This window comes from Chrysemys picta, chromosome 3 (assembly GCF_011386835.1).
Source record: "Chrysemys picta bellii isolate R12L10 chromosome 3, ASM1138683v2, whole genome shotgun sequence".
NCBI lineage: Eukaryota > Metazoa > Chordata > Testudines > Emydidae > Chrysemys > Chrysemys picta.
In genome coordinates, this window is record NC_088793.1 from 86,784,169 (window position 1) to 86,807,658 (window position 23,490).

At 40.2% G+C, this 23,490-nt stretch overlaps 1 protein-coding gene across 6 annotated transcripts in view; it reads right to left on the reverse strand.

Moving 5' to 3' along the window:
• Positions 1–23,490, reverse strand: part of FYN (FYN proto-oncogene, Src family tyrosine kinase) — a 188,175-nt gene that overhangs the window by 15,347 nt on the left and 149,338 nt on the right. For 2 of the 6 annotated variants that reach the window (XM_065590250.1, XM_042857701.2), the window contains 6 exons: positions 20,927–21,076; positions 16,210–16,374; positions 15,607–15,762; positions 12,218–12,397; positions 7,588–7,664; positions 7,332–7,485 (listed from right to left, as the gene is read on the reverse strand). In XM_065590250.1, coding sequence (XP_065446322.1) covers positions 7,332–7,485; positions 7,588–7,664; positions 12,218–12,397; positions 15,607–15,762; positions 16,210–16,374; positions 20,927–21,076 — 882 coding nt within the window. The remainder of the gene's footprint in view (positions 1–7,331; positions 7,486–7,587; positions 7,665–12,217; positions 12,398–15,606; positions 15,763–16,209; positions 16,375–20,926; positions 21,077–23,490) is intronic. The other 4 variants (XR_006176222.2, XM_008164940.4, XM_008164939.4 and 1 more) reach the window with 4 other exon arrangements.

A 23,490-nucleotide genomic window follows, 5' to 3' on the forward strand; every position in this document is an offset into this window, starting at 1 on the left:
AGGGAGAAAAGGGTGTCTCCAATCTAGACTGTGTCAGGATCAGAAGGACAGTAAGCCCAATTTAATTCTCCTTTTCCCCAAGCTGCTTTTCATGACAGGAGTATGGTGAGGAGCTGGGTGGAACTCCCAGAATGTATTTTCTCATGCTAAGGAAATCCCTCCAGGCTTTGTTTTGTATTTTTAAATTTAAAACCATAAGAAAAAGAAACAAACAAAATCCGACAATTGAAACTGTGTCCCCACTGTCCCAAAGCTGCTGCTGCTGTATCACTGCACCCTATGCTGAAACAAACTTACTACATGTCACCAACGACAAGCACTGGGCTTGGCAGAGGACACTACCTTTCTTGAGAAAACAAGACTCTGAGGGTATACTTTTTTTTTTTTTTTAAAAAGCTAAAACGATAAACCATGGAAACTATTAGGTCAACTATTAGAGAATTTAGTTCAATGTTAAGTAGCATTTGGGGCTGGAAAGGGAAAGCCACAGAGATAAAAAATGTTGAAGCAAGCACGTAACAGGAAACAAGTCAGTTTTGGTAGACGACTTTGAGTGACAAATGCTGTGTGGGAGGACCGGAGCCAAAAGCGTACTATTAAATCTTGTTTGCTGAGACAAGTAATATGAAATTATGAGCCTGGTAAAACGTTAAAAACGAGAACAAGGTCCTTACCCCATCTCACCTGGGGAAATGGGTCACAGGGGAACTCCAAGTTCTTAACAGAGCTCTGTCTCCCCTACTCTGAACCCCACAGCCTCTTGAACTGGTCACTCTCCTGTCAGTTGAGGTCAATTGAATGGGGTTTCCTTTGAAACCCATCAGTGTTTTTTTCTCAAACACTCAGGGTTTGCTGTTGAGAAAAACGAGTCATTATTCCTTTCCTTCCATGCTACTGCTGGCCCTGGAAATAGGAGATGAAGAACAGGAACCAAACCTTGGATGTTCTGTACCGTAGTATAGTCAATTGCAAACAACGTAGTTTGGTTAGTTGGAGAACCAGGTGCCAGTTCTCTACAAAGGACTGACAGAGCACAAAGAAAACTCCCATTTCAAGAAAAATCAGATACACCAGAGTATTGAGACAAAAATGTATCTGAGAGTTCACAAACAGACATACACGAGCTACAAAAATAGCTCTAGGTGGTCTGGAAGGCATCAGAAAAATCCTTATTGTTTCATCAGTGTTGGAGTAGCATTACCACAAGTGCTGCCAATATATGCAATAGACACATGGACTGGAAAATAAATCCCATTTTACAAAGGACATTTTAAATTTGTTTCAGCTGCTCCTGCTTGTAATAGGAAACACTCCTTCCTAGCAGCTTTCCCAAGCAGTCATGCCATGTGCTGGCTAAGGCTCTACATCACTGATCTGGTTCAAAGTTCAATGGGAACAATGCCCTATGGGAAGTCTCGGGTAGGAAGTGATGCAAGGACTCTGACTCACTGGTCTGCAGGAGAGGAGGCGGCAGTAGGGAGATAATTAACTCTGAAGCTTGCCTTACAAGGCTGACACAAGCCGTGCCATTTAAGACAACTATGCAGAAAAATTAGACTGTGACCCGGAGGAAAGTGATACAATGGCAACTAGCAAAGAGGAGGCAATAGCCTTTCAAATGAGTGTCATTTTAATATACAATTTCTTTCCTTTGATTATTCACTTATGTACTAGAAAAAGCAAGATTTATTTTTTTGACAACAAAGCAAGACAAGAGAAGCCAAATGTTCACTAGAAGCCAAATGATCTTTTCCATATATTCAATGGCAGTACATAGTTTCTAGTCACACTCTTTAAATCACACTGGGTGTGACCATCTGTTTCCTTCTTGATGATTGCTGAGAAATGGTGGATGCATGGACCTAACCGCTTGCTATTTACCTTTCATAAATCATGAGCAGTCAGGCCTCTCTGCTTAAATCCCAAATAAAAATAAACTTTCTGGTCAACAAAATGTTATCACCAGCTGAGAAAGATTCATCTGGACCAAGAATCCCACATGCTAAACCACTGGGGCTTAGATCGTCCCCATCTGTTTCCTCTCAAAATATTTACATGGATCTAAAAGTAACATTTTTTGGGGAGAGGGCAAAGAAATACCCTCCCACCCCGCAAAAAAAAAACCAAACAAAATTAGCTCCCAGAGAAAAGTGGAGAGGAGAGTGTGACCTAAGCTACTTTATTTTAAACTTTAATCTTCGGATTTCACATGGCCCAGCACTTCCTTTCTCCAAAAGGAACTGACAATCTAACTCCCCCCCCTTTCCACTTCTGTGTGTAAAAATCACCACAGAGGCAGTAGCCGTCAAGATAAACAGAGCAGTCCCCAGATACATGCCCTTATAGGATTAGACTGATAGGTCATGGGAAACATGCACAGGCAGCACAACTTCTTTGTGCTACTATGACCCCCACCATATTAGAGCTCAAAACTGAGTTAAGAAACCATGATTAAATTAAATTTAAATCAGATTCCAGGCAAAAGTGTTAGCTTATGAAGGGATTTTAAACCTGTTTCTAAGTCCCTAGGTTCATACTGGTTACTCAAATTGTATTAGAAACCAGGGTAATTGGAACTGAGCAAAACTGAGTCTATACCAGGCATGGCCAAAGGGCGGCTGGTGAGCAGCATGTGGCTCTTTGACAGGTCAACTGTGGCTCTCAGAGCTTGGGGCTTCACTCTGCGGGGGCGGGGGATTTGAACTGGTGCTTGCAGCTTCAGCTCCACTGTGGGAATGGGGTGGGGGTGGTGTGAAGGTTCAGGGTTTCACCCTGCAGCGGGGTGAGCCAGAGCTCACCGCTTCAGCTCCATGGGGGTGGGGCGCTGATGCTCAGGACTTCAGTCCTGCAGGAGGCAGTGCTTAGGGCTTCGGCCCTGCAGGAGGAGGCGAGCCGGTGCTGAGGGTTTCAGCCCTGCAGGTGGCACCTAGGCTCCGGCTTCAGCTGCACATGCTCATTGTAACAGGAAATTGCATTACTGTATTGCTGTGCAGACCTCCAGTGCTGTGATCTCTCTGCATGCTGCACACTACAGGCTGTGTTTACTGTTCATAAGTCGCATTTGAATAGTTTTAGATTTAAGTGTTAACCCTACGTTAATTTTGTGGAGAACAACGACATCTTCAAACTGTAAGAAATGCAAGTATGAAGAAGAAAACCGAAGTTTTCAGCCAGAATGGGAGGAAGATTTTGCATTCGCTAGTTAAGTTGGCAAACCCCTGTGCCTTATCTGCAATGCATCACGCTCTCTCTACAAAGCAAGCAACTTGAAATGTCACTATGAAATGACTCTCAATAACTTTTCATCTAAGTACCCTCCTGGATCAGAATTAAGGAAAAACAAGCTAACCATATTAAAATTACACCTCAACAGTCAACAGACACTACTTTCTGCGTTCAGTAAGGAAGCTGACAACGACTGAAGCTAGTTTTGTTATGGCATGGAATATCGCTCTTGAGAAACATCCGTATTGTGATGGAGAATTTGTTAAGAAAAATATCGGTTGCAATTTTAGATCCAAGTAATACAAAACCTCAACAACTAATACAGCAAATTCCAATTTCACGCCATATTACAGAGAGGTGGATCTCCCAGATCAGTGCAGATGTTGCAAGCTACATGCAAAATGATCTAAAGAATTCTCTAGCATTCAGCCTAGTTGTCGATGAATCCACAGATATTCAAGATAAATCAAACTAGTGATATTATGTTTGCTATGTTTCCGCAGATGTAATTGTGAAAGAAGAAATGTTGGACTTAGTGGCACTAAAAGAAACAACCCGTGATGTTGACATAAATAATGCACTTGACAAAGCATTGACAAATGCTGATGTACCACTGGATAAACTAGCCAGTGTTGCAACGGATGGAGCAACTGCAATGGTGGGAAAAAAAGTAGGCCTTATTGGACTCTTGAAAACTGATCTCAAATTTCTGGAGTTTCTGCCTGTTCATTGCATCATCCACCGTGAACATATCACCGGCAGACACTTCAAGTACGAAAATGTTATGAAAATAGTCTTAGAAACTCAATTTCATCTGCTCAAATGGGAAGACTCATCAACAGTTCAAAAATTTCATTGAAGAGCAGGATCTTGAAGACAAACCTAACAACATCTCTTTCTACTGTATTGTGAGGTATCAACCAACAATGTCTTAAATAGATTTGTGGAACTGTTGGAACCTATCAGTGCTTTCCTTGAAGAAAAGGAAAAGTCCTATCCACAACTGGAAGATGAGTAATGGATGCAGGATCTGATGTTTTTCACGGATATTATGGACCATCTGCAAACTCTCAACTTGGCACTCCAAGGGAAGGATAAGATTATTTCTGACCTTACTCAGACAGTCTTCAGCTTCCAGAATAAGTTAAAGCTTCTGCAAAGAGACAGTGTCAAGGGGCTTCAACCATTTTCCCCATCTCAAGAGTATGTTAAACACATTCCCTGAAATCATAGAAGATCACAAACTTGAGGAATATAGAGGTAAATTACAAGGACTGCTTGATGATTTTCAGGCCAGGTTTGAAGACTTGCAGAAGCTGAGATCCTGCTTTGCCTTTCTTGTAAGCCCATTCACAGTTGATGTGATCAATGACGGCTGTCCAATTCCCAAAACAATGATTACAGAAACATCTACTGTAGAAAAGGAACTACCGGAACTCCAGGAAGACCAGGCTCTAAAGACGATGCATAAATCACAGTCTACAATTGAGTTCTGGAAGCAAGTTCCAGGAACTAAGTATCCTCAACTCAAGAATACTAGTGTGCGACTCATTTCAATTTTTGGCACAAGATACTGCCGTGAATCGCTGTACTCTGTGATGAAGTTCATAAAAATCGAAACATTGTGTAGTCCTTACAAATCAACATCTGACTGAGCGTCTCCGTGCCATGCTGACAATGTATCAACCAGATTTCCAAAGACTTAGGACCAGGATGGAGACCCACAAGGCCTCTAGCTCTAGCAGTAATTAGCCATGATACAGTAAGTAGGATGCTAATATTTTTTAAAATGCATGTGTAAAGGTTGTGCGTGTCTTGCGGCTCTCGAACTTCTGAAGATTATCGTATACGGCTCAGAGGGTCAGTAAGTTTGGCCACCCCTGGTATATACGGTTGCCAAGCTCAGCCAAAATTTACTTTAGAGCAGGATATAGAAGCATTAGCAAAACTAGGAAACCCTTTATACAAGATCTATCTAGAAACCTTCAGCACAGTGCTACCTGGAGTGATCCTGGGACAGTGCAGTTCATGCATCTTCTCTTGCTCAGGGTTCTGCTCTAAGGCACAATCTATATATAAGTATGGCACAGGAGAGGAAGCTGCGGCATCGAAAGGGTAAGCGACTTGCACACTATCACACAATAAGTTTGTGCTGGACACACAGAACTCAGGCATGTATCCTAACCACAGTCCATTCTCTCGCCCCAACTTAACATACTTGCTTGTCTTCACCAGTCCAAACAATCTTTACTCTCTCTGAGTCCAAACTTTTCCCATCCTAACTTTCATCACTTTTTATTATCCTTTAAAAATCGAAGATTATCCACAACATAAATAAAACGAGGGCACGTGGGGCTTCCAGGGATTTCTAATATATGAAAAGAGCTAAGCTATTCTAGGAGATGTAACCCAGAAAGGAAACAGGACATCCAAGGATTTCCTATGAATTCTAAGCTCAGAAAATGTTGTCCAGCAATGTTGCCTAGTAAAACAAATAGTTAGTCATGTCAAAATATACAGTGGGAGCTTTCCAAAGAGGGAAAAAAGTGGTAGTGAAACAAAAAGGAGATCATACATTTTTTTTACGGTGCATTTTTTCCCAAGCTATTTTATGGGCTGGATCCTACTATCTTTACTCAAGCACACCTCTCACACTTCACATATGGGACAGGCTGGAGGGAGTGTACCCTGTATACTGGAATGTGCACTTACAGTTCAAATCAGCATTAGTTAACTCTCTGCATCGGTACTTATCACAGTTTCTTTAAAAGCTCAGTCAGAAAAAGAGAGGCTCTCCCTGTAAGCTGATCTCTCATACCGCTCTCAAATAAGTGGAAAGACACAGTAAGCAACTGTTAGCACTAGTTTGAGTGTAGGCTGGTTAGGGTGCCACATTTCTGCAAACAAGTGCAGCTGACAACAGCTGAAAGAAATTTATAGGGATCTGAATGGCATGGTGGCTTTTGCTCTCACTGAAATATGCAGCACTCTGTGAACTCTTTGGCTCATTTGGTGAACATTTCAGAGCCAGAAAGCAAAAGAAAACTCTTTGCTAAAACAGAGACAGATTCCATACTAGAACAGGGACATTTGGTTAAGATAAAAGCTCTTAATGGGTTATGAAGTATTTAAACCGCCCTACTTTTTGATGACTTATAATATGGTTTAACAAAAGGCCCAAGGGTTAATGGAGTTCAAATATCTGGAGTGGTATTTATTGACATATATTGGGCAAGTACTGCCACTGGACAGACCAAAACTTGCAAACTTGAACACACACTGAAAAATTAGGAATGATTAGTAAAGAATTACTGAGTAGTAAGTGTGTGTGCGTGTGTGTGTGTGTCATGGCTCAGCATGAACATAGGATTTTTAAAAAGGTGCCTTTAAAGGAAGTGCAATAAGGGTTGCTATAAAAACTTACCATCTCAAAGGGTATTGTATATCAGTGGTTGCTCATGCCCAGCAATCTGTGTGGCAGTGGAGAATGGTTTTCATACTAAAAAAACCCCTAAAAGTTCCCAAAGAAAATAATGTTCCTAGACACACAGCTGTATTAAAGAACGAGTACTTGATTAAAGTAACTTACTCCAATGGACTAAAATGGATTAAAAATCAAGAAAAATGAAGTCCAACACAGCAATATTTACCATGGTTAGTGCACACAGGAAGAAAAAATTATTTCATTAGATATGTATATGAACGTATGCCTCAGCTTACACACATATATATTGCTTAGTGCTGTAGGTTTTTTGTTGTTGTTCTTCAGCTTTCCTTGTGAAGATGGGGAGACTAGGGGTGGGGAGGGGAGGAGTTCTCGGTCTGATAGGGCACATGGATGATATTGTTTTCAGTTGAGGGATGGCCAGAATTAGCTAGAGAAATCACAGTTAAGCAATTATTCATTCCTCCTCTCCTGGGCTTTATGTACTACCTCAGCAAAGCTCCCAGCCCTCTATCAGGATTAGGAATTAAAACATGGATTAATATTTGTTTTATAGAAGGTCAAATCCTGAACTTGAAGCAACTTCTTGGTATTTTAGCATGTTTTTTTCTTCATCTGTTTCAAAAACCATATTCAAGGTTACATTTGCTACTGCTCCCACCTTGTCTCGCTGTGTATTCGTTGTCTTCAATCAATCTTGCTAATCCAAAGTCAGCAATCTTGCATATTAGGCCATTCCCCACCAGGATATTTGCAGATCGCAGGTCTCTGTGTATATAATTCATTCGCTCAATGTACGCCATCCCTCCAGCAACCTGTTAGAAGCACAGCTCTCAATAGGCGTGATTTAAAAGTGAAGCCCTACACAGTTGCGGTACAAAACACACACAACTAATTGCTTATAAATTAAAACATACCTGTGCTGCCATGTCCACTAAATTCGGTAACTTTAAGGCTCTTCCTTCTCCATCTTTTAAGAAGTCTAGCAAACTCCCTGCAAATGCAAAAGATAACACTAAGAAAACAAGGTTATTAATGAGGAGGGAGGGATTCAGTTTAGTACACAGTATTTAATAGCAATATTTTTGGTTGAAATGACACTGTGTCAAGTTTCCAGAATTAAGGGAATATTTCAAAAACAGGGCAACTCCCACTTACAGATACATATTAATTGCAAATCAATTCTTGATAAGATGCTACTACTGCTTCACTATATTCTCCTATATATTTGTGGAAGATTATGTAACTAGACCAAAAAAAAAAAAAAAGGAAAAAAAACCCAGTTGTCATGGGTGTCAGGTATCAAAGGCCGGAGTAGGCTGAGCCTCCCCAAACAACTCTGTGTGGCCCCGCCCATACTCCGCCCCCAGACTCCTTCCTGCTTCTCGCGGCGCTCTGCTGCGGCTTTTCCCCCATGGCCCGGGCCCTGGGGGAAGACTCTGGGTGGCTGGAGATGGTGCTAGCGCCACCTGCTTGGTGCTCCAGGGCTGGAGGCACGTGTGTGTGTGTGTGTGAGAGAGAGAGTGAGAGAGAGTGAGAGAGCGCATGCAAGCGCGCTGGTGGCCGGAGATGAGGTGGGGTGGTGGGCTCTGGTGGGGGAAGGGGGTAGGCTGGGTGGGGCCTCGGGCAGAAGGGCCAGGCCGGGCGCTAGCCTCCCTGAGCCCCTGGTTCACCCGTGCCAGTTGTTTTAAATTTTCCTGAATGTTACTGACAAAATACATATGTCTAACTTTTCATGTATGTGCTAATATTCTTTGGAACAACATACCCACTGCTCTGTAAAGACCTGATCTAGCTGAAAACATCCACACAATTCCAAGATAGGATGAATAGTAAGTGGCCAATATGGCTCTCTTAGGAGCTCTTTAGTGATCTGAAAATCCAAAAGGAGTCCCAGAGGCATGGACATGAGCATCCTGGAAATGAATACAATGGCTGCAAATATGGTGTCAACAGGAGAGTTGCTGCTTTCTTGGCCATAGGATGCTGATCCAGGAGAGAGGACTGTTGGGAAGCGATGGGGTCCACCTGAGAGCACCTGCGCACACTGACTCGGCAACAGAATGAGGAGGGCTTTACATCACGTTCAAAGGGGGCAAGTTGACAAAAGCCCCCAGAAAGGTTTTTAAAAAGGTGAGCGTAACAGAGGGCTAAACATTGGGAGAGAAATTGAAACGTCAATAGGGGTCATCAGAGCAACCCTGAGAAATTGAAGAATTGGTCTGAAATCAAAAAGATGAAATTCAATAAAGACAAATGCAAAGTATTACACTTAAAAAGAAAAAAATATCAAATGCACAAATATAAAATGAGGAATAACTGGCTAGGCAGTAGTACTGGTGAAAAAGATCTGGGGTGTTTTGTGCATAACAAATTGAATGAGAGTCAACAACATCATGTAGTTGTGAAATCTGTTAATACACCTCAGGATATTAGCCTGAGTGTCATATGTAAAACACAGCAGGTAATTGTCTCACTCTACTAGGCACTAGTGAGGCCTCAGCTGGAGTACTGTCTCCTGTTCTGGGCTTCACATTTTAAGAAAGTTGTGGACAAACTAGAGAATGTCCAGAGGAGAGCAAACATGATAAAAGGTTTAGACCTATGAAGAAAGGTTAAATTTTTTTGGCATGATTAGTCTTGAGAAAAGAAGTCTGACGGGGCACCCGATAACAGTTTTCAAACATGTTAAGGGCCGTTACAAACAGGACAGTGAGCAGTTGTTCTCTGTGTCCACTGGAGATAAGACAAGAAGTAATCAGCTTAAATTTGCAGCAAGGGAGAGTTAGAAAGTTTTTCCCAATATCTAATCTAACTATGAAGATAGTTAAGTTCTGGAATAGGCTTCCAAGGGAGATTGTGGAATCCTTGCAATTGAAGTTTTTTAAGAACAGGTTACACAAATACCTGTCAGGGATGCTCTAGGTATACTTGGCCCTGCCTCAGTGTGGGGGAGCCGTACTACATGACCTCTCAAGATCCCTTCCAGCTTTACATTTCTATTCTAAGCCATGCAATCCCTGGAAAGTCTCAGATCCTAGTTCAACCTATTCCAAGAGAAATGTCAGGCTGCAGCCTAACAGGCCTACAAGCCTAGCATTCACAGAGGCTAATTTTCCTTAGAAGATAGAAATCAACAGCGCATCTTTTTAAAGTAATATATAATAAGACATTACATTTAAAAGACTGAATTATGCACTTGTTGAAGACAAAGTGGTGTTGAACAGAGGAATGACTAGAGGCAGTGATTAAAGCAGATTGAAACAGGAGAGGGAGCTCACACCGCACCTGCTAAATTGTCTGGGAGTGCTGCTTACTCAAGCTAGGGGAGAAAGTGGGAGTGGAACACAGAGACCTATTGGTGCCAACTGGCAAAGGGATCACTGTTCTTTACAAGCTACTCCTGTCTCAGGCCTGATAAATTCACTACTCCAAATTCACTTTCATGGTGTTTATCTATAAAGGGTGGCATGTGAGGTCTCTACTGAGACCTTGTAAATTATGGATCATGATTGAGTGATAATATGTATGGGTAATATTTATTGAATAATATAACTATACTGAAAATTATGCCCCTATGGTCTTGGAGTGAAAGTGAGTCATCAAAGAATCATATGTCTCAGTGATGGCCCATTCATGTGGCCCATTCATGTCATCCCTCTCTGGCTGGCCAATAATGTAATGTATTGCTTGGTTTTCTACCTTTGCAACCAACACAGAAAAGTCAATGGAAAACCATCAAAGATAAACTGTAAACATTGAAACCACTTGGCAGTGAAAAGGAATGATGAGACACCAAGGGGAATGAATACAGATAAACTGATTCAGTGCATCACAGGGGAAGAAAGACACTCTGATTCCATTCACTGAGGAGATACCTTGATGAGCGGAGGTGCTTCATGAAAGACTATTAGCCCCATGGAGCTAGGACCCAAATGCTGCAGAAGACTGAACTACAGAGTGAGAATCTACTTTATTAGTAATTTACTTTTCCTATTAATAAGTGTAGGCCCTAGTTCATGTTTTATGATTTTGTTTCATATGTAACCGGTTGTTTCCACCACTCACACTTGTGTCTATTTGAATCTCCATTCTCTCAAATAAATTGCCTTTTGTTTTACTATAATTGAACTCAAGTGCTGCATGTGACACAGAATGGTGGGCTAAGGCAAAGCGGGTAAACTGGGGTACATTGTTCCATTGGGAACAGAAGTCCTGGGATCTCTGTGTGTATCCAGTGATTAGGGGCTGAATGCCCCAGGGGGACACTTTGAAGGGATCCTGGGCAGGGGCAAAGGGTTGGTACAGCCCAGAGGAGAGTGCTTGTGTAGCTGACAGGCTGGTTGTGTTAGGGAGCTGACATCCAGCTGCCACAGGCAAGACTCCCTTGCACTGACAGGATGTGGCAACAAGGTGACTCTCAGCCCTGGGTGCCCCAAGAAGCATATCAGGGAGTTCCCCTTTGCTTTCAGCAGAGTAGGGAGAACCATGCCTTCCTGCTCTCACACCTTAACCCTGAATAGGGATGGGAAACCATCTTTGTTTAAAAGCATTTAAGTAAAGAAATTGATTTAATAAATATAGGGAGAGGACAGAAGATTAGGAGTTTCCCCCTGGTTAAATCTTCAACCAAAGCCCCGAACCAAAGGTCCAAAATGGTACAGTCAAAACTGATGGAAAGTCTGAGCCAAAACAGGCTTCATCTTTCAGAAACATTTCTAGAACAGAGAGTTTTCAAGAAAAGCACGTGCTTGGCACTGAGCCTTTAATCATAATAATTTGCCAGGAAAATAAAAATCAACTCCAAATAGATTAAAAGAAACCACTAAAAAAACTGTAAAAGGTATCCTCCATTGTACAATGAAATTCCCTTTAGAACTTGTTCCTTTATTTGGTTCATTTACTTTCCCAAAACAAACGCATCTTTTGGTCTTCCCCTCAGCACTGGTGCAACATTTGACTGACAAGCTAGCTAAAAGTTTTCCCTAGTTCATTTTACTAGATTGTTACCATAGTTAAGTAGCTAAAAGTGTATGTACATATACTTTACAATGATATATAGAGCAGCCTGAAAATTAAGCTGTCTTCTGAGGGCAGTGTGTCCCCTACAAGGCTCAGCACTGCCACAGGAAAAAAAAATCTCAGACTGACAACATGAACACCGACAAGAGATTCAATATGAACATGCTGGTGCCAGGTAGAGTTAGGATATCCTGAAGCAATATAAAGCATAGTTCAATGGTAAAACTTTTGAAACTCCTGTTATCAAGGAGGATAAGATGATATTTTAACTGGAACACTTGTGCTGTACCTGGCTGTTTAACTTTTTTTCAAGCTGTGTGTGACTTGTACAGAAACCATATAAACATTTTCAATTCTTGGGGCCCAATTCAGACCTGGGGTAATAATCTGTGCCTACTTATGCCTAGGACTGAATTTGGCCCAACATTCTTTACACTGTGCACGCACACCCACCCATCCACGGGTGCTTGAACATACAAAAAGACTTGTTATTGATAAGGACCAAGGTCAGCAGCATTGTTTCACCTTTATTCATGTACTCGGTGACAATATAGATGGGCTCTTCAGACACCACAGCATAAAGCTGGACTAGCTTGTCATGCTTTAGCTTCTTCATGATCTGAGCTTCCTCTAGGAAGGATTCTGGGGACATTGTGCCAGGCTTCAGAGTCTTTATTGCCACTTTAGTATTTCCGTTCCATGTACCTACAACCAATCCATAGATATTTTGTTAAGTTAAACATCCTTCTGTCTGGAAAAGAAAACTAACACCTAATTTAAGTGCAGAGTAATTTACAAGGACACCAATATTATTTTTAAAACTGCTTTACTCTTTTTTGTTTACATTTCTTCCTATCAATTTAGTCCTTTTTCGTTATGACAAAGTATTATTTTTCATTACCAATACAGGGACTGATCTCTCCATCCTTACTCAGGCTCTGACATCAGTGCAAGTTTTGCTTGAGTAAGGAATTCAGGATTGAGCTCCTGATGTTGAAATTTACACTTATTTTCCTGCTCATATATGACAGTGTCAGTGATGTCAGTACAGCTTCAGGAATAGGGCTGGCTAGTTCACTACTGCTACATACATTGTCAGAAATAGATACCGACAGAAACTAGTCTGTTACACAGAATCCTTGTAATTACAGGAGTCAGCAAGGAAGGAAACAAAGGCAAATGCTTAATTTTTTTAAACACAGAAATTAGTGGTGCAGGCTCTCCAGACTCGTTCTGCACTGAACACTGACTGTGAAAGTGGCACCATGGGGTTCCATGATCATTGTGTCTCAATAATTTCACATAAAATTTGATCCCTTTATAGAGTTGTTTTTGTGCCTTATTGAACACCACCAAACGACTTAGGTAGACAATTATACTGGGTGAAATTCACTCTGTGTGTGTGGGCAGCAAAAGACCTACATGGTATTTAAGTCCCACTTAAACCTTCAAAATAGGGCAAAAGTAGGACTGATGTGGTGCTGGTACTTTGTTAGGGGTGAATTTTACCCACAATTAGTAAGTAGCAGTGATCAGTCCAAGTGAATAGTATGAATAACCCAAAGGCGAAAATGTTTGCACGTAGTGTTTGCAGAATTATGACTAAATTAGTAAAAATCAAAGCCTGCTTATGTTCAATTTGAAAAAAAAATTGCATGTGTGGGGGAAGACTGCTGAGTTTTTTAAATAAATTGTTCTCTCTGACTACTTGAGTAAACTCTTCTTATTAGTAATCCTGGCTCAGCAGAGTAGCACGTCTCAGTTACATCTTAGCTGCACTTGAAATGCAACCCAGATAAGGTAGTGAAATGCAAGCTGGAAAGAACACTGCTTGACTTTTAGATTTCAGGAAGAATGTTGTAGGGTTGGCAGAAAACGTTACCATTTGTAAAATGGAGTACATTTTATATGGAGTCATTGAGAAACAGAACCACACAGTGCCATTTACAGAGTCACTTCGCGGAATAACCGCACATTTTAAAACACCATGAACATGCACACTAAGGATGGAATCCTAGCCCCATGAAAGTCAATGGAAGTTTTGCCATTGATATCAATGAAGCCAGAATTTTATTCCAACTTCATGCAAAATTAATTGCATATTATCTATTTACTCTTGACTTATTAAACTATCCCAAGACTCATTCTATCAACCTTTAGGATTTGAACGGTTTGTGTTTCCACTGTAAAAATACTTTATCTTCTGTAAATTTCTCCATTTAAAAAAAATCAAAATAAAAAGGTTGTTTAAAAATCCCTAAAACCTTACTAAAATTTTCATTGAAATAGTTATAATTTTTTTTTACTATGATTCGGTATTTTTATCTGCTATTGAGACCACCACTAGCAGTAACTTTCATTACTGGAGATCTGCTTATGTACAGTATTTTGTCTATAGCTGGCTGGCTATTATTAAAATACATTATTAATAGCAAAACCTGAGTAATTTGTTTTAGTATTTAACCAGCTCTAATTTTATGCTGCTTCAGGGTCTATCATAGATTATTACCACACATTACTTCCTCGTTATTATAGACATATTATTTTTCTTAATTGTGCTTGCATTTCTGTCTGTCTGCTAGCTGCACTGTTCAAAACTATGACTGCAGTATATTTAAGTACACCTCTACCCCCATATAACGGTGTCCTTGGGAGCCAAAAAATCTTACCGCGTTATAGGTGAAACCACATTATATCGAACTTGCTTTGATCCGCCAGAGCGTGCAGCCCCGCCCCCCTGGAGCGCTGCTTTACCATGTTATATCGGGTCGCGTTACATGGGGGGTAGAGGTGTACTTGTATTTGGGACACTTCTTATTATATTTGCTGTTAGGGTGACCAGACAGCAAATGTGAAAAATCAGGACAGGGTGTGTGGGGGGGTAATAGGAGCCTATTTAAGAAAAAGACCCCAAAATCGGGACTGCACCATTCCCACAATCAAAGCAGCTGCAAAGTCCCAGTTTAACCAATTAGTTGAGCTGGATTTACAGCTGCTGTGGGTCACTGCAGCAGTACAAAATAGCTAGCCCACACTGGTCCTACTGGCCCATGATTCTTAGGTAATATCATTGCTAATGATGATGTCGTCTTAACATACTGGAAATCTTTTTTATTGGTTTTGATAGGGCTGTGTAGAGTATCATTTAGTGCAAAAACTAACTCACTACTTATAAAATAGCTGTGGTGCTGTATTTTGCTGCTGCTAAGATTTAAAAGTGTACAAATATTTTTTTAAATTATTATTTTATAATCAATAAAAATTGAAGACCAGGTAGAAGGGATTAACTGGGCAAGTGGTAGGAGCAGGGGCACGGCCACTGAATTTACAACTTGCAAAAATCCCTTGGTTTCAAAGCAGCTGTACAGGTCATGACTATGTCCTCCCAATCCCCAGATTTCTTTACTCAGAGGTTATGAACTGCAAACTAAACTAGCAAAGTCAACGACTGGGAAAGCTATTTTGGCAAAATCAGCTATCCCCATATTCACTCTTATTTTTAAAACAGGGAAAGTGACTGTTTTAGGGCCTGATCCTGTAAACAGTTCCCTGTGTGAGGAACTTTACATATGTATGTGTTTTCAGGGTAAGCTGCTTAATTAACAGTTGTGCTTTACACATTCAGTGTCACTTCTATTTCATTATCTTAGTTATTTAGTCATATGAGTAAATTTAAAGCAATTAATAAAATTTAAAGTAATAAATCCCTTATACCAGTAAATGTGAAGGGAAAAAAGTGAACACAATGTTTGCCATAGGGTGATCATAACAGTCAGTCTGATCACATCAACAGATATAAGGTAATACTTCAAACAATTTGATTGTTTTGCTTAAAAATCTCTATTCAAACGGTTTATTTCTTTTAAGATGGCCTTAAAAGATCCATCCAAAACAAAACATATTCTCTGCCTTACCACGCCACACTTCAGCGAAACACCCCTGACCAAGCTTCTGTTCCAGAAATAATGAATCACGTGCAACTTCCCATGCATCTTTAGCCAATCCGACGGTTTGTGGAGTATGATTCGAAGCAATCACAGTTAAGTTAAAACACAAACCATCAGCTTTCTCTATAGGAAAGGAAATTAATAAAAATACTTATAATCCAAAATTATGCATGCATTCAGAAAGATGGAAGGTGATTTGTCCTTCACTGCCATGTTAAGTTTTTGCAAACACTCATATTTGAAACTGAAGGTAGGGAGTTTATGCCAGCTTGCTAAAAGACCCTTTTTATAATTAAGATTAGAACGTGAGCTTTGATGTATTAGTAAGGCTAGGGTAATTTGTCAAAACTGAAACCTTGCGAAATAACATATGATATCAGTTTTCTTTTGCCATAAATTACTTCAGATGTTTGAAACTAAAAATGTTCAAAGTCAAAGACATGTCTAAGACATCTTTCCAAATTAAAAAACAATTTTTTTTCTCTGGACACTTAACATTTTGACTTCCACCTTCCATCTTGTAATTCCCAAACAGGAAGACTATTTTAAAATAATAGTTTCACTCCATACCCATCCATACTTCCCCAAACTGCCCATTTCCCAGTCTCTTGATCAACTGTAGGGATTCTCGTGGAATTTCCCAGACATCTTTGGTTTTGACAGATAGATCAGTAAGCCTTGGCATTCCTTTATGACAGGGGACTACTAAGCGGCAGCAAAGACCCGCAGCTCTCTCTGACGAAGCAGAAATGCAGCAAACAGCAAAGAGGAAAGAAAAAAGTTTGACACATGAAACAAAAATAGTAAGCATAAAAACAATGCTACTTACAACAGCTGTTAGTAGCATAACAAAGCATCTTTGAAGATTAGAAATTGAACACTGGAACATATTCACTTGCGACAGAACAGGAAATATTTTAGTACCTGCTTCTACACTCTTGAACTGAAGCTGATTGCCAATTGTTTTCTTACTTGAGGTAATGCCCTGGTATACTAACTTAGGATTTGTTCCCAATACTGCAATAATGCATGTTCATAATTAATTGGTGCAGTATAGATTAATATATTTATTTAAAAATACCCAATGGTAACCCATAAACTGGTTTATTTATACACTTCACGTGAAATTGAATTACAAAAAAATTAGTAAAGATTGTTTCCGTTTTTCTGAAAACCATTGAATGACAAAAAATTGGCAGGCACTTTATGGCATTGTAGGTTTTTGTATTGCATTCAGCTCTGTGTGATGGCCACCATATTGGCAAACACAACAGGGAAAGAACTGTGAACCTCTAGACCTACAAGCACGAGCTAACAGACGTATTGGAGCATAAGCTTTCGTGGGTGAATACCCACTTCCGAAGTGGGTATTTGCCCACGAAAGCTTATGCTCCAATATGTCTGTTAGTCTATAAGGTGCTACAGGACTCTTTGTTGCTTTTTACAGATCCAGACTAACACAGCTACCCCTCTGATACTTAAGCATGAGCTGTTATAGCTTCAACTATAGCTCTGTAGACAGAGGCTGTAACAACCCATGTGCTCTGTAGATCAACCTACCCACTGGTAGGTTACATCTGCTCCTTTTTGGACAGATTAACACTACTCCTCATTGTAACCTCACTGAAAACTGACTAGCAGCAGACAGGATTGGAACAGGAATGACTCCAATTCATACAATTTTAGGCTCCCTATTCTATTATTATTAATCATTATGATTTATATATTGCTGTAAAGGCACATTGCACTTCCCAAAACAGATCGGACAAGAAGGATCCCTGACCAGATTACATTTACACGTTAACACAGAGACAATAGAACAGGGCAAGGTAGTAGATCACTATTAAACTTAAATTTTCATTCACTTTTGCAACATTCCCTTCTAGGCAGATGAGAAGTTTGTGCACCAGAATGAAATGGGAGGGGTAGAGGCAAAACAAAGCTCTGCCTTCTCAGCTGAAACATCATGGGATAGCAGGAGCTCTCTTTAGGTAGCTGAAGTGGTTTTGCAGAAAACGAAAGGAGAAAGTTTGTACCTCTTTTAGCAAACCATCAAAGACTGCAAATCAGGGAACCTGAGCCAGCAAGTCAGCCTGTTCATTTGGAAGCACCTCCACTGGGAAGGTTAGAATAATGGCTACTCAATAAGTGTTTCTTTAGATGTTTGGAAGCCTCTGCATGAGCTTGGGTGGCTGCAACAGGGAATTTAGGGATCTCATGGTCTTCTGCTCTCCTTTAATAGAGAGGAACCTGTCAGTGCCAGCATCAAAGACATATTTGCTGCTCCAAGGAAACAGACACCGAATGCCTAAGAATAGACCAGACCCACTTTTTCCATGAATAGCCCGTCACTCCGAATGTTATGGCATGGGTGACTGGAATTCAAGTGCCCTGTTAGTGGAAAGTCTGGCTGACTTTAGGCCATCCTGAGTAAGAGCTGGTATTATCTTAGTACCCTTGATCCCTTAGGTTTATCCATGAAACTCAAGGTATTGTACCAGGGATGAGAAGAAATGCCTTGGACCTAAGGGTCCAAGTAGTTATCGTTGTTTAGTGTAAAATCACCTTGAGCATAAGTTATAACCACTCTCTCAGGTAGGCCCATCAGGAAGAAGGAAGAAGAGAAAGCAGGGCAGGGCAGGAATATGGCACACAGAAAACAGAGCATGGATATAACATACAGAAAAAACCCCATGAAAGCTTTTCTTAAAACATGCACTGTTCAAAAAACTTTCATAAAATACATTTGAGTCACTTATTATGAAAAGCTAACACAAGAATTTTCTTAAAAATACATGCTTCTATTTTAAAATATGCCTATTGAAAAGTATGTTGACCTTTTACATAAATATTAGTCAGCGTGTTCAGAGCTTAGGCCTTTAAGTAATAAGTATTGTATATACAATTTGAAGCTAATCATGGAAGATGAAACAATGCATCTTGCACTGCTGGCTAGAGGAAAAAGGTACAATTTCATTAATTATTATGCAATGAAAAGATGTTGAAGGACAGATGAAATATAACCTCCCTCCCAAATGAAGTACTGCAGGAATCATCTTCACTTTTTTTTTTTTGAATCAGCCATTAGTATTTTATATAAATAAAATATGGAGAGTGCTGTATATGTAACACTCAGTGGAAAAATATAGGCAATATAGTATACATAAATGTATACGGAAGTATGAGTACACATTTCAGGTAAATTATTTCTCTCTGTCTTTAATGACACTTTCAGGCAGTCAAAAATTAACATGGAGCACTCCTTGCTCCATACTTTGCTGTAACCTGCTATATATCAGCACTTGCTAATGCTGAGTAAATTCAGGCACTAAAATGTGAGAATTAAATTCAGCAGCTCTGTTGGCTTACAAATGTAACTTTGGCAAAAACTTTTACCACAATAAAATATTACCTTTAATAAGCTCTGCATCAATCCCATGTAACATTTTTGGCCAAATCAACTCAAAGTGCTTTAAACTGGTTTCTTCAGTTGCTTGTTAGTACTAGTGACCAATTGGTACAAATTAATGTTGTCAATGTCAAAAGGTTGTGCAGGATGTGGAATGATTATATGCTTTTTAATTAAAGTGCATGGTGCTGAAACAAGCCAATTAAGAGTAATTTAGAGAAGTATGTGGCTCACTTTTGTGCCTTGTGCCAGCTAGGGGGTGGCCCTTCACAATTATTGCCCATCTTGCCATGCCTGAGGGTCACATTTAATATTGGTGATTACAAACCTTAGGGGAAACAGATTCTTTCTGTATTAAAAGCATGGCATAGCCTGAGAGGGATAGATAATGAGATAGGAGAGCCTTTCACCTTGCTGAATTAAATCCAGTCTAGGAAGGTGGTGCCAGAAAGTTGTTACTATTTAACATCTGTCAGATGGCCTGTGTAAAATGAGTTTGTGGTCTCAATCCACTTTCCATTAAAAAGTGGTGACAACAGAACGCATCACCACAACAATTAATTAGCAGAGGCATGTTGGTAGTTTTGCATGGGGGTCAAGGACTGAATGGGCATGGAGACTGTACTATTTTCCCACCCCACCGTTCAGGCAGAGTGGCAGGGTTGTGTGGGGAAGGCTACACTACAGCTGTTCACGAGCTACCTGGTCTGCAGCTAAACAGAGGACTTGTGCCCTAAATACACACAAACACAGAGTATGATATTCAAAAGGACTCCATGTTGGCTCCACTCTGCTTCTAAGGGCCCATCTACCCAAACCATTAGTTTTCAGCAAGCTGGGGAATTAATCTACACCACACTAGCCTGCCAAGGACCAACTGTCCACCTGCACGCTGCTGACATGCATTAACAGCTCATCAGTTCCCTTTGATCTAGTCCTCTTAGAAATGGGACTAGATCAAAGTGCACTAACGAACTTGTTAACGTGCATCAGCCCTGGACAGACAGTTTGCAGCATGTGGGGTGGATTCACATCCCACTTTGCTATGAACTAAACGTTTGTGTAGACAAGCCCTTAGCCAGTGGGAATTTTAACACTGATTTCAATAAGAGAAGAGCTAGGCCAATGCTGAGTACTTCTGAAAAAAAGTGCACCCTTATTAATTTTTTCTACAAAAAGAAAAGTATTTACCTTTAAAAAAACTGAATTGGCATTATGTGCAGTAGCAACACTGGTTAAAGCCAATCAGAAAATAAAGCAAAAAAGTGATGAAATGGGAAGCGGCTAAATTACAAAGGGAGTCAAAACGTCAGATCTGAATGACCCCGTGCTCTTATAGATTCTGAATCAAAATACTGATCTGATTTTGCTGTTGACCACTAACTCAGTTATAGATATGAATTTTGTTGTTCAAGCTCATCTGTAGTCTAAACCCTGGTAATTGCAAAATTCTTTTTGTTCAGAGAACAAGATGTATCCAGTGCAAATAAGTGAGTTTAAAAAATAATGATTGAAATGCCATGTACCAAGCAGGAATTATTTGGATAATTGTATCACTAGGAAGTTCCCCATAGCCCTGTCCCATAGTTATGCAGTTCACAAAGTACGTAACTTAGATGAGTGCACAAATGCGCTTTGGGGATTTTAGAAAGTAAAAATAACAGGAGAACAGATGAAATTTCACTGCCTATGTACCTTATGAATGGTGTGTAAAACTGCTTATAAATAATGGGAAAGGGATAATAAAGATGCACTGCAGTGAATGAGTCACTTAATAAAAAGACTCCTTAGGACATCTTACAGAGAGAGGCGAGGTCAACAGCAAACATTTTTGTTTTGCAACAGCTGAAAGAATCAGATATTTATCTGCAAAGTTACCTGAATAATGCTGAACTAGCTGCTGAAGAGTTTCAAACTGTGCCCTAGTTGTGATATAATATCCGCCACTGTCAAGTTTACGAATCTTATAATGTTTGACATGGTCTCCTTTCATATCATCCCAATCACGAATAGACAGGGAATAGGCACCTGTTCAAAGTCAGGAGAACAAAAAAAAGTATAAGCAGTCGTTTTTAGGCAATTTTAAAAAAAAAGTGTCAGTCACTTATTATTAGTGAAAATAGACACTGCACAGAAATAGCAAATATTGTACACCTCTACCCAATATAACTCTGTCCTCAGGAGCTAAAAAATCTTACCGAGTTATATCAAACTTGCTTTGATCTGCCAGAGCGCGCAGCCCCGCTCCCCTGGAGTGCTGCTTTACCGCGTTATATCCGAATTCGTGTTATATCGGATCGCGTTATACCAGGGTAGAGGGGTACTTTAAATAAGAACTAGTGAGCCTAACAAATTTACAGTGAGTGCCATTAATCTCTTAGGCCCAGATTATCATTTACACAAAGTCCCCTTTACACTGGCCTAGCAGAAATGAGGGGCCTTTGTGTAAATGAGAATTTATGTCTTAATATTTACTCGTTGAGGTTGTTAAATTTACTTTCCCAATTTTAAGTGTCAGGTTACACTGCAAATACTGTGGTTTAGGTAAATGGCAAAATATGGTAAATGTCGAGATTTTCATGGCACCTGCTGGAGACAGTGCTTTTCATCCAGAAGAATCTCAAATTGCTTTTCAAACATTAACAACCAATTAATAAACTTTAAATGCAGCAATCACTTTGTCCACTACTGCAGTGCAGCCATCTTGGAGAGAGAAAACATGGCAACATTAAGCAAGAACACAGACATGCAAGAATGATGCCCATTGACCATGTCTCTCCAAATCCACAGTAGGACTCTAGGCATTAGACAGAATGGAAAGCAGACATACAAATCTGTCCTCTCCCTTATCAGAGGTGACAACATATCCTACGGCATGAACCAGTTTTCTGACTAAAAGATTAGTGACTTCAGAACTGAAGGCGCTGAGATGATGCATCTTTATTGAAAGCTTAAAGGAGACTTTGTCCGCACAGAATTGATTCAAGCTCATGAGAACCTGCACTGTAATAAACTCTATTGTTCTGGTGCCATTTTTCCTCCTCATAAATGAAGAGGCAATCAGGAATATGCTGGTGGAAGCTGCCCTTTTTTATAGTTTCAGTCTGCCCAATACATGGGATGGGTCACTACAGCCTCCAGGCTTGATGAAAAACAATACTGATTGGCTGTCCATTAGAACTAATTGTACCTTTTGGGATAACCTATAGATTAACTCCTTTCAGCAGTATCACTGGCAAAATGGTGCTTAAAAGCAGCTATGCAACCAGCTTTTCTGCTGGAAAGTATCTCCCCAGCTCCAACCTGGAGACAAGTGCAAGGAGGAGTCAGATATAGAATTTAAAAATTCCTTTGGTCATATTGGATTGCAACAGACTTCCTGTGAGCTGTTCACCACAGATTTCAGCTCCAGTGAGCAAGACCCTCATAGGGCACATCTGCACTGCAAAGAAAAACTTGAGGTGCCGAGTCTCAGAGCCCAGATCAATTGGCTTAGGCTGAGGGGCTAAAAGTAGCAGTATAGACATTCCTGCTCAGGCTGGAGCCTGGCCTCAGAGACTCTCACTATCACTGAGTTTTGAGAATGTCAACGTTGCTATTTTTAGCTCTGCAGCCCGAGCTAATTGACTTGGGCTCTGGGACTTGGTACAGCAGGCTTTTCTTTGCAGTGTAGACACACCCTGAGCCTGCTGCAAGAGCTCTCAAACTCCTGTTATTCATCCTTTAGGATTAGGAAAAACACCACCTGGAAAACTGCCGATGTTTATATACATTTGATTCTGTTTTGTAAGAGAAGGAGACATACTCAGGAGGAGAAAAAGATTTTTGTTAGCATGGAGCAAAAATTGTATATTTAGGAGCTTATTTTTCTGAAGAGATTTCCCTATTGAGATAAATACATCTCTACAAGTTGAGTTCAGAGATTCTTTTTTAAAACAGTTTGGGGGCCAGGGGAATAAACCTGCTCTCAAGCTATGCTTTGTAATGACATTTTTACCTCAGAGTCCTACTCATGCAAGCTTTCCAGGCATAGTTCTTTACCTAGATATTAGGCTTTTGTAAGACTTGCACCACTGGCAACATCTGTATTCTCCTTAGTCACACTCACTATCTGATTAGTATTTTAGATTCTTTAGAAAAATGTAAACATAGTCTTAGGCTCCAGTCCTGCAATCGGATCTGTGTGTACAGCCCCTTGTGGAGTCCCACTGACCTCAGATCCAATGGAAGGACTGGAGAATCTTCATGTATTTCATTGATCAGTAACCTACAGTGTACTTTACTAACTGGGCAATAAGGGACAAATACACACATAGATGTATGGATAAATATTACATATACACAAGCATACATTTATGAACTTTAAAAAAAAAAAAAAACCACATAAAACAAACAGCATGGAGGAGGGGAGAATGATCATACAGACAAGTAGTGATGACATG